Raw genomic sequence first — 12,128 nt, 5'->3', positions numbered from 1 at the left:
AAATATACGCCTGGAATTTAAAAAAGTTTACCTAAAAACTGTAGCCCGACGAAGGCCTTCAATTCCAGTATCCCTGGCCATATATTAAAAATCTATAATTATTTACTATAAAATGGTTATGGATAATGGATATGTTTGTAATGCAATTTGTTCTATATTTGCTTATTTTTAGCAGTTGTGTACTTTAAATAAATTTCTATAAAATTATTATATACACATGTTCTTATTCTGTATTATATGTATTGACTGCACATCGCTTTGAAACAGTTAAAGCGCTTTATAAATTCAAGTTAAGTTAAGTTAAGTTAAAACCCTTTCGTTCAAGGCGTTTGTGATTTTGTGTTTGCTGAATCCTGTGAAAAAAACCTAAAAGGGCTTCTGGTGTTATTCAAACCTAGGACCGTATTGTCATTCTAAAGCAGATGTTTACCACGACTATATACCACGACTATATACCACCAAACGTTTGTCACTTCTTTTGAAACCTGTCCACAAGCTCGTTGTCATAGACACAGATTCACACCAGACCAAAGTTAGTTTTGTGGACAAGTCGTTAAATGTCTGTCGTGGTGATAGCGTTCTGACTCTCCCTGGATTCCCGCAGTATTCTACAACTGCTGTCACGACTACGGTCCCATTTAATGGGGAGTAGAAGTCAGCAACCAGTTAGCGCGAGAGCAGTGATCTCGCCATAGCACCGGCACAACTCGACTATCTCAACGATTGGGACCATTAACGACTTGTCCACAAGTCTTGACCAAGGAGCTATACTATCGACACCAGGGCTTGCAGTCTTAATACTGTGATGGGATGCTGTTGGCACCAACGTGGTAGCTCTCCTCTGTACCTTTTCTAAAACTCGTTTGTCCATCTTTAATCCAGGATTCCAGGCTTGGACGCAACATTCAAAATGCGGCCTTTTGTAGTTAGGACGAGTTATTCATAACTCAAGATAGGATTCACCCTTCGCGAAATCGGCTGCAGGTCTATGTTTTCCATCGCAATCCCTTATAATATAGGACGCACTCTAAATCAACTCCCATAGGCCTACAATGCAAAATACTTAATATTTAAAAATACACGAAAAATACTTAGAGAAGTCTGACTACAGTAGATGGGAAAACATTATTCATTGACTCTTGAACTTTAAAATTTTGAGTTAATTATCGTCCAAATAAAAACTTTAGAAACGTCCAAGCATCAATCTAGAAAACTGTCCCTACACCTCTCGGAAACGAGGACAAATTATTTCAGGGCCTATGTCATCCAAAATACCTCAAGCTGGAAGTCAACAACCCCCAGGTCACAATTAGGCAAATATTTCACACTGTATCTTTTTTGGGGGTCCTATAAAAATCTGTCTAGAATAGAATATTTTGAGGGCCTACAAAAAATATTGAGGCGACGCTCTGTTTACTGCCTATAGTGGGATGCAAGGCACCCATCAACAAATAAATCATTACTCGAGTAAAGAAATGTTTTACCTCCAAACAAACACATGCAGTCAAAATGGCAGGCTTTTTGAAAGCATGTGGGCGTTTTCCACTCACAAATCGTGATGTTCACTCACCATCTCTTAGTGTATTTGTGTCAAGTCTCTGTATTATCTAATTATTTTGTTGTCAAGAACAAAATAGGCCAAGGATTGAGTGTTTTTGCAGGGTGAAAAGAGGCTTTTCAGACCGAATGTGATACATCAGTTGTTCAAGTCCGTGGCAGGTAAGGTTGACCAGTTATGTTATGCCTTTTTAGTTTATCACTATATAAATACAGGATGTCTTGGACATTTGTTATTATTGACTTAATTGTGTGTTCTTTCTTATGTTTCAGCTGTAAATATTGTGACAAATTTCCGTATTCTCCCACCACTTTTCATTCGTTATTAAATAAAAGGAAGTATCTGATTTATCTAACTAAATGTATTCCTTTTTGTAACAATGTGTGGAAAAGTGGTGGCAGGATACGGAGAGCTTTTCCGATTTATAACAACACAACATAGTCTATTATTGCACATTTTTAAACAAAAAATTATCGCAGGATTTTTATTTTATTTTAATTTATTTATTTATTTATATATTTTTTTTTTTTGGGGGGGGGGGGGGGGGGGGTTTGGGGTTGGAAAAGTGATGACAGTATCAAAAGGTGCCCAGTGGTAGACTGCAGGAGTTGCAATTACAAGGTTGTGGGTTCGAATCCTGCCAAGCTAACCGCTGATTTCACAATGACTAGTATAGAGTAAGTATTGTCGTCTTACTGGATCACAATTTCTTCATTTTGTACAATTCATAATCATAGACGTAAAAACAGTTGTCGACATAAAAAGTGAATTGGTAACGATTTTCTTCCTTGATAAAAACAAGAGTACACACCAAAATTTAAATTGTTGCATATAATTGCTTGTTACTGGCATTCAGCTGTTGTTTGCTTATCCTGTTTTTATTAAGGAAGAAATTTCATGCTAAGCAAATTTTCGTGCTTACATGTTTTATGAAATTGGGCCCAGGTGTTAGATGAAAATGGTGTTTCTAGCCTCATTCTTTTATGGCATTTTCTCCCGTAATATATTAATTCTAATGCGTAGAAAGGCACATCTTAATTTGGCCTTCCTTTGGCCTTAAAACTAAACACATGTATTTATAAAATAAACAGTGTAACAATTCAATTTGTTTTCAAAGCTGCTTGTTTTAATCTTAAAATCCCCTTCCCAAACAAACCTTCAGATTTACACATTGTCAAAAGGCCAAGTTTTATCCCGTGAGACAATTGAAAAATAAACCTCGTTTTAAAAATAAAAATTCAAATTTATATAGACAATTAATATTGCAGTATTTTTTTTTTGAACGCCTTTTTAACAAGAAGTGTTTTTTTTCCCCATTCTAAATGCAATGTACATTTACTACTTTTCAGGTACTATACTTTGGTTGCATTTATACTAAATAACATTCTTTATTATCAACATAATTATTACCCAGTTGTAGGTACATGTAGATCCATAATTAAGCAATTTTATAGCTTATAAACTGCACGTCTTAAACAAATTTGAATGCTGAGAGCCATAGGTGGACATTTGGGTTCCCAAAGGGTTTTGAATACATGCTTACACAGTCTACTATGATGTGGCTGGGTTAAAGACACTGGACACTATTGGTAATTGTCAAAGACCAGTCTTCTCACTTGGTGTATCTCAACATATGCATAAAATAACAAACCTGTGGAAACTTGAGCTCAATTGGTCGTCAAAATTGCGAGATAATAATGAAAGAAAAACACACCTTGTCACACGAAGTTGTGTGCTTTAAATGCTTGCTTTCGAGACCTCAAATTCTAAATCTGAGGTCTCGAAATCAAATTTGTGGAAAATTACTTTATTCTCAAAACCTATGTTTCTTCAGAGGGAGCCGTTTCTCACAATGTTTTATACTATCAACAGCTCCCCAGTCCCCATTACTTGTTACCAAGTAAGGTTTTGTGCTAATAATTATTTTGAGTAATTACCAAAAGTGTCCAGTGCCTTTAAGTTCACTCTAAAAGAGACTGTTGGGTACCAACCAGTAAAATTCCCTCTACATCAACACCCAAATAGACTGCTCCTCTGTCCGCAAGACAGGCACTGGTTTTACAAGCCTAATGATTTCATTGGATAAACTTGCAGTGACATACATGTAAGCTTTAAATTTCTGTGTTATGATTGGTCTGCTCCGAAGTGACATAGTTTGTTAGCTACACCAGCAGTTAACTGTACTAATATAAATATTACTTTCCCTTCCCTCTGAAAACATATCTCAATTTACAGCCATAATGTCTCTACACAACCCTTGAAACCTTAAAAATAAATTACCGACCACAAGTCCCATTATTAAAGTAAAGTCATTTGTCACAGTCATGCTTTTTTCCTTAGATACAAAAAAACATTGGCAAAATAAGGTTGCATCCGATCAAATGGCTGCAAGCGTAGCTATTGCTATTGCTGAAAAAAATCCTGACGATTTCCCAAAATGACCCGATTAGCAGCCGCATGGAGGCCCCTGTGGGCACTGGCTGAACATGCCATGAAATCCTTCACACTCGCAAACCCATGGTGACCAGGGTATTACAGCCAGCAGTACGCTGTGCTTTATGGGGAGCCCTAAGCCCACCATTGGTAAATAAGCTGCACCACAATATCGACTCCCTGCTCTAATAATAATAATAATAATAATAATAATAATAATAATAATAGTGGCTTCTTATAGCGCTCGGGGGTCGATTTCACAAAGAGTTAGGACTAGTCCTAACTTAAGACTAGTCCTAGGAGATATACAAATTGCATAGATAGTCCTAAGTTAGGACGAGTAACTGGTCCTAACTCGAGATAAGACTAGTCCTCACTCTTTGTGAAATCCACCCCAGGTCCGTCACGCAGTGACGCTCATGGCGCTTCAACATTATTACCCCTGGTCACTTGGCCTTAAATCATTCCTTAAATCATCTCAGCTCCCTGGGGAGAATACAGCCTGTGCCGCCAAATATGTAGCGCAATCAAAGCTAATCAATCACAAGAACAAACTCTGCCCTCACAAGCACCCATTTACCCCTGGGTGGAGAGAAGCAATTATAGTTGAGTGTCTTGCTCAGGGACACAAGTGTCTCGACCGGGATTCGAACCCACACTCTGCTGAACAAAATCATCAGAGCTTGAACTCGGTGCTCTTATCCGCTCGGCCAAGACACCCCCACACCCTCTATACTGTGGCAGACACTTTAAGCAGTGTTCTATGTGCTCATTATCCGTATTTAAGTACCCAGTCATCAGCAAGTAAGATAGGGCAACATCCTCAAACCTTATAGTTAATTCTCAACACCAAAGCCAGTTCACACAAGGTGAGCACAGTTGGAGTTAAACTTGTAGTACATCGGCAGGCATCAGGGCTCGAAATAATCAATGTCACCCACAGCAAGTGCTGTGGTGCCCTGTGCTTTTGCTGTGGTGCCCTGTGCAAAGTTCATGTACAAGTTTACATTTTCCTCATAGAGGTGCCCCCTGGTGACAAAGTGGAGTGGTAGAAGCGCAGGAGAGCTGAGATCAGCAGCGATTGAAAGAGAGCAGGTGATGGTGGCGACTCCAAGAGTGCGCCCCCATTACAATCTGAGGACGAGGCGGCCACGGACGCAGTCTTTGTCGAATGATGACGAGGTGCCCTTGACAAGAGGGAAATGGCTGTGCCTTTCAAGAGCAAAGTTCAAAGCCTGAGGTATAGTACCCTGACTGCTACATGTATATCAGCCTTCATCATCTGAAGAATCAACTGGTTGCCATCCTCTTGATTGGAAAAGTTCTCCTACTGTGAGTAAAAAACATTGAAAAGTTGAATCAATAATTGAATCAAAATAACATTTGTTTGTGTTACAAAGTTGGCGTAAAGACGCAATTTGACTCTTGATGTTACAGCTTGTCCGACAATGTTGATAATTGTGAACGACCCCTTACTATAAGTTCTTCTCTCCACCCAGGGGTGTAAATGGGTAGAGGTTGATATTGTGTATGAAAAGCGCCATGGCAGCTCGGGGCTGTATACGCTCCAGGGAGCTGAGAAAGATTACAGGAAGGTTAAGGCCTGAAACTTCAAGAGGCAACAAAGGTGATTGCCTCCATACCCCCTTGCTCCAGTAGAAATTAACAATTTCCTCATAGGGTGCCCTTTGAGAAGATGCCTTGGTGCCCTTGCCCTAATGCACAAATGTAAAGGGCATCAAGACGCTATATAAGAACTAGTTATTATGAGCATACCTGGCAAGTCTCTGTCGTTCCTCTTGACTGCAGCCGATGGACGAGGGAGGTTCTTAGATAGAGGGGGAGGGCGTCTTGAGGCATCTTTTCCTCCGATAGTATCTGCTGTGACCAGCATCTCTGGAGGTAAGTTTTCCGTGTTCTGTGCCCACATTGGTCTGTCTGGCATTGTACTGGAGGATTTTTCTTCCACATTTACATTCTAAAATAGAAAAAAAACATGATTGGTTTGGAAATTATGTCTGTTTTGTTAGCTTGCAAACAAAATTTGGAGTGCAACGTAAACATAGGGTGAAGCAAAACCCGATCCAAAACCTGCATTTCAAACGGGAAGAGTCTTAGACTTTCTCTTTTTCTTTCTTATTGAAATGATCAAGATGGTTCTCTGGTTTCATAATTTGTTTTTTGGAAAACTGACAATAAATATTGGTGGCAAGCACAAGTTGAATTATATTGACTAAAATTGTGAGAAAAAAACACATGTGACAACAGTTCAAACAGTAAAGGACCAGTCACACTGCGGCGATAACAAAAACGATACTGATAACAACGCAGAGAGAACGCATTCTATTGGTTGGATTGCTCCGTGCAGAATAGGTGCACGCTAATTCAACCAATCAAGGGCTTGTATTGTTAACGTACTTGTTTTTGTTCTCATTATCGAGGACAGTGTAACCAGACTGCATATCAGTAATATTTAGCATTTCAAAATTGTACTCCATTAGGTGAGACCGAACAGCAACACAGACTAAAGCGAGAGTCGCGTGAACAAAAACAATCAACAGTTTAAGTTATGAACACTGGAAAAGGTAGGTTTTTAACTAAATTTTGAATGTTGTACATGTGGTTTCTTTTCTGAGTTCAGTAAGGAGTCTGTCCCAAAGCGATCATGGTGGTAGACCAAATCTTAAGAACAATCGACTTCCCAATGACTGCAGAGAATGTTTGATCTGGAGGAGTTTTTGGTATTTATTGATTAGCTTACCGATGACGACTTTGCCTTTTTGAGTTTGTATGCCATACTGACAGACCCAGGTGTCTTCCTGGCTGCGGCTGATGGCTCCTTAGTGAGGTCCGTTGCCGAGGCGGAATTCCTTCTTTCTCTCATCTGTTTATTCTTCTCAAGTCTTTTCTGTCTGGTAATGAAACAGTAAAGTAAAGTAAATAACAATAATAACAATCAGTTTTTCTATAGCGCTTTTCAAACCCAAAGGGCGTCTAAAAGCGCTTCTAACATTATAACCCTGGTCACTGGGCCATTTACATGTAATTCATTCCTTAAACCATCTCAGCTCCCTGGGGAGTATCCAGCCCGTGCAACAAACATGCGCTACTAAGCTAAATCTATCACAACAACCATCTCTGCCCTCACAGGTACTCATTAACACTGAGCGCTGGGTGGAGAGAAGCAGTTATAGTTGTCTTGCTCAGTGACATAAGTGTCACCACCGGGACTCGAACCCACACTCTGATGAAAAGAAAACCCAGAGCTTGAGTTCGGTGCTCATATCTGCTCGGCCACGACACCCCACGGTAATATGGCTCAATAGGCCGGTGTTTAAATCTGGTTTCATTGGCATTAAACGACCGAGAATACTTCTAACCCAGTCCATCACATGTTACTCTCCAGCTCTCACCGGTACCCATTTAAAATTCTGGGTGGTGAGAAGCTTCAATAAAGTGCCTTGCTCAAGGACCCAAGTTTCGCAACTGACTAGGCCAGGATTCAATATCACATTCTGGAAATTATGGAACTTAACGGCTCAAATTAAGTCATAAAAGTAGGCCTGTACTCTCTATTGTACAGTGAAGTTAGTCTTTTCCAAAGTATTAACACTTAATCAAATGTGTGTATAATATTTATTACAGAATTGTAAATGAGTTGGGGTTCAACAAAGATAAATTGACTGGAGCAGGATTTAAACAAATGACCTCCGGGTTAATGTACCGGTGCTCTATCAACTTAGCCATCTAGCCCTATATTGGCAGTCTCCCTATTTTGTCAATGTCTGAGTTGTAAATGGGTACTCGGGTATTTTGAATGAATAATTGAATTGTGATTGGCCAACACATAACAGGGTGAGGCTTGTTAGATTGTCCTATTGGTTGAGTACCTTTGAAGGAGAATCTCGTCTGGGTTATCTAAGTAGTTATTTCTCTTGATGTCATCAGCGACCGGGGCCGATGCTCTCCAGGGTTTGTGATCCAGTGGCTTGGGGGGTCGACTCTTTAGTTTGGGTGTGGTCCTCTTACTACCCTTCTCTGCTTTGGAGTTGTCCGTAGTGTCACCATTTAATTGCGTGCTGGCAGCTGGAACTGTAGACTCCTGAAAAGAAAGCGGTCAAACTTTAAAATACAGTTGATTATTAAATTTAGCCAAGCATGGTGATCAACCCCATTAGCCTTTTTGGGGTATGGTGGACACTATAGGAGAGCACTGTTTTGTTTGGCACTGTATACAGACAAATTAACCCAAACCAAATAGTGTTAATCATAGCATTGTGTTGACCATATCTCAAAAAGGCTTATGAAGAAAATGACTGAAAACCTTTTGTCTTTGCCTTCTCCTTTTCCCCAAAGATTTCCCTTTTTTTGTCTCGTGTTTTTATCTTCTTGTGGTCAAAGTGTTGAGCTAGTAAACCCAATTGTGTAAAATATTGAGCAAAAACAAACTATGTTCAAATGATGACTTTGCATCTGACATAATACTTTTCAATTCTATTAAAATCTTGTTTTGCATGTAGTAGTCCCAGCCTATTTCCATACCATCCGCCCAGATAATAGTTAATAAGCAGGACAGTTCTTTTCAGAAATGAGAAGTCTCCTGAACACCCGAACAAGACAGTTCTCTAAGAACAAACTCTACCTGGCAAGTAGATACACACAGTGTTACCGCAAACCAAATATATATATTAAAGTCTTGTTATGGATCAAATAGGCCCTTATATCTGTTAAAACCAATTATTTCTGTTTCCTTTTCTTACTGTTTTTGAAGATTTGTTAGCATTATATACCTTTGGACCAATGTAATGCAAGCTCCGGACGTTCTCAAGGTAATGCCTCTTCCATACTCCAGCTTCATAGGGACTCGGTGAGAAGGACAGGTACCAGCCAAGTCGGAGGGCTTTAGGCATCCAGATCTGATCTAACTCCGTTAAGTACTTCCAGAACCAACAAACCTAAACAACAAGACAACATAATCATCTAAAAGAAGCTGCTTCAGAGAAAAACGATGCTATAGACCCACTGCATACGACGTCACACTCTCAAAATGGAGGCAGATCATTGGACAATAGCTGTTCTCTGTGCGTAAAAACGTGTGTGTGTTCTCAGCGTACCTGTAGCGTTACACATTATGCAACCTTGGGGAGCTTTTGATTTCTTACACAAAACAGAAGTGCGCATAATTTTTGGTGTCAACTCTCTTTTGTGTATGTTTGTATAAGATTGTGACACCCAAAATGACACCCAGGATAGGCACATGTGAGTACGCTGTGCGTATTGCAAGGGGTCTATAGGGCTAAAAATTTGCTTGCTAAGCAATTTCATAAAGCTGTTATGAGAAAAGAAGAAATTACTGCTTTGCAAAGCAAAAGATGAGTGGATGGAAAATAACTTCTTTCTCAAACCTATGTTACTTCAGAGGGAGCCATTTCTCACAATGTTTGATACTATCAACAGCTCCCCAGTACTTGTTTCCAATTAAGTTTTTATGCTAACAATTATTTTGAGTAACTATCAATAGTGTCCAGTGCCTTTAAGCAACTTGCTAAAAACATGCCTAGTAGGAGATTTAACAAGCTAAGCAGCCGATAGTTTACAAACCTGTGCACAGCGACATAAACTTCTCGGATCCAGAAAAGAGAATATATACAAGCAGATAGCCCTGGGTAACTCCCTAGTGAAGTCCTGCCGCACCACTGGTAGTTTATTAATCACAATCTGCTTCAGAAACTGTAGCTGGCCGAGGCTACATCTATCTGTTACATCCACGATGGCCGCCCTACGCTGACTATCTGTCCATCTATCAAACTATAACAAGAAAATCAAAATTGGTTAAAGTTAATTATAAATACACATTCTTAAAAAGTGTGTAATTATAATGATTTTGGGAAAGTGTTTTGCCAAATTTCACACGAGCTTGACAGCAGATCATAATGATAAAATAATTACATTTTTAATATACAATTGTGTAGCCATAAGCAGTGTTGATAGTGATACTTCTTGAACGCTACAAAGGCAATTGAATCAAAATTTGGGCATAGTGGGAAGGGAGAAGGGGCTTCGTTGTAATGTGTATGCCCCCTTTTCCTTCCCTCAATGCCTTTCGACAATTGATAAAAATCAGCCAGGCTGGAATCGCAATAAGGTCTATAACCTTAGAAAATCAGACAAATTTACAAAAAAAAATCACAAAAGGTATGTTTGTAAGATTGTATAATAGTACTTGTAATTGGAGTTTTGTGAACAGAAATAACTTTGGAAAACAACATTTCATATATGCAAAACAATGGAGTAATGGTACAATGTAGTTAGTCTGCTATATTTAAAATCCGACCATAGCCTTTTGTGATTTGATATTTGATAACAGTGAATATCGTGCATTCAGTATTTCAACTCACCCATTTTTGTAAGACTTCTTTCCTTTCTTCATAAACCTGGATATAACAAAGCAGAACAAAGTGATTGTCTTTATAATGAACAGATTATGAATTAGGCCAGTGAGTAATTTTTTTTCCAAAGTGCCTGAATCAAGGACTGTGAAAATATTTGGAAAAGTTTCCGTATGGCGCCACCACTTTTTCATTCGATAATGAAATAATGAGATATCCCTTTTTGTAAAAATGAGTGAAAAAGTGGTGGCACCATACGGAAAGTTATCCAAATATTTAAAGAAATACATATGATTACCAATGTTTTGTCAAGAACTGAACACCACAGGATTCTAGTAAACAAAATGGGTATGAGGTAAACACATTTTGTATCTTTAAAAAAAGGTTTATTACATGATGCTGAAGGATAAATAATATAATGAAAACAAAATAGGCCTAGGCTAATAATAATTTTGCAATTTCAATGTAGTCAGTAGCATGAGTAGGTTTTTATTTTAATTTTTTTATTTTAGAATAGGAATAGGATGGTCTTCCAAGAATATTTCATTATAATATTTTAGATTACAACAACTGACAATAACCAGCAAGGTCAACATGGAATAAACAATGCAATTAAGAACGGTACAGCAGCAATTGCTGTACTATATAATACTAATTAGCATAACAACTAATTAATTGATACTGTACCTTGTCATTTGTTGGGTGATGATTCATAGGCGTCCATGCACTAAACCGAATTTTCGAATCCAAATTCTTCTTCTTATTTTCAAGCCTCTTCTGATCCCCAGACCACGCCATACTTGTTGATCAAGTCGTACTAAGGTTGATCCTAAATATAAAAACAAGAATATCTATGAAAAAACTGTCTCCTCATATCGAAATTTTGAGAAATTTTGTCATGAATATACAGGCAGAAACGGTTAGTAAACCGTATCCAATGTACACAATTTGCTCTGCGCGCTGCTGGATCTCAGCTCCTTTAAACCCATTGATTATAGATGAAAATATTGTTAGATTTTGTATGGAGCGCTGGTTTGGCACAACTGTATAAAATGGACTTATACATTGTAGTTAATTACTTCAAGTATTACTTAGTCTGATCAAACCAATTTATTGTTTTTGACGAATGGATTATTTCAAAATATAATAATAAAGATGTCACAATCTGAACAGTAGATTGAATTACATCTAAATTACATAAACTCAATTAAAAATTCTTTAGAAAGTTCCATCATAACTGGTTTTGGGCAAGCATTTATATAGGAACACTAGAGATAAAGATTTTAGTTTAAATGTGTTTATTTGTTGCTTGGAAAACAATTGAGCTTCAAGCGTGTTGTAAATTGATATACCATGTGGATAGCGTTGCTGTTTATTGTCTTTGTAAGAACAAAATAATCCCCAAGAGTCATACAACAAGTCACAATTTTATACAGAGAGATTATTATTATTATTATTATTTTATTTGCCATAACAGTGCAAAACAAAATGCAAGACAATATACCCCGAGATGGGCAAGGGACAACAACTGCAAATACATTCCGTAGATCTGTTGCCCCACATCTGGGGTACACAATAAAATTAATATAGATTTAACGTAATATAGTACACTGAGCATTAACAAAAGCACATTATTATACAGCCAATAGTAAATAAAAAATATCTAACTTCATGCAGACTGTCGGGAGGATGGAGGGTTATGATTATCGCAACTGCCTTCAAGCTTGGACAAATAAAGTACTCAATCC

General features: G+C 38.2%; 1 protein-coding gene across 2 annotated transcripts; it reads right to left on the bottom strand.

Moving 5' to 3' along the window:
* Positions 1 to 4,637: 4,637 nt before the first annotated feature.
* Positions 4,638 to 11,342, bottom strand: LOC117300667 (F-box only protein 16-like). Of its 2 annotated transcripts, XM_033784377.1 has the most exons (9): positions 11,324 to 11,342; positions 11,068 to 11,209; positions 10,390 to 10,425; positions 9,593 to 9,799; positions 8,782 to 8,946; positions 7,882 to 8,093; positions 6,753 to 6,903; positions 5,768 to 5,969; positions 4,638 to 5,321 (listed from the first exon to the last, which is right to left on the bottom strand). In XM_033784377.1, the coding sequence occupies exons 2-9, from the start codon at positions 11,176 to 11,178 to the stop codon at positions 5,260 to 5,262; spliced, it is 1,146 nt and encodes a 381-aa protein (XP_033640268.1). In that variant the 5' UTR covers positions 11,179 to 11,209; positions 11,324 to 11,342; the 3' UTR covers positions 4,638 to 5,259. The 2 variants fall into 2 exon arrangements, with proteins under 2 accessions (XP_033640268.1, XP_033640269.1); XM_033784378.1 differs by having other exon boundaries at positions 4,638 to 5,318; positions 11,068 to 11,336.
* Between the last annotated feature and the right edge of the window lie 786 nt (positions 11,343 to 12,128).

This window comes from Asterias rubens, chromosome 16 (assembly GCF_902459465.1).
Source record: "Asterias rubens chromosome 16, eAstRub1.3, whole genome shotgun sequence".
In the NCBI taxonomy this organism is placed as follows: domain Eukaryota; kingdom Metazoa; phylum Echinodermata; class Asteroidea; order Forcipulatida; family Asteriidae; genus Asterias; species Asterias rubens.
The sequence above is the reverse complement of the archived record's forward strand: the minus strand, read 5'-3'. Positions and strand labels throughout refer to the sequence as shown.

Coding starts and splice junctions, on each gene's coding strand:
- LOC117300667 (XM_033784377.1), bottom strand. CDS start 11,178: ATGGCGTGGTCTGGGGATCAGAAGAGGCTTGAAAATAAGAAGAAGAAT. Junction 8,094..8,781: donor TGCATTACATTGGTCCAAAG/GTATATAATGCT, acceptor CTTTCTTTTCAG/GAGTCTACAGTTCCAGCTGC. Junction 6,904..7,881: donor GACGAGATTCTCCTTCAAAG/GTACTCAACCAA, acceptor TTTCATTACCAG/ACAGAAAAGACTTGAGAAGA.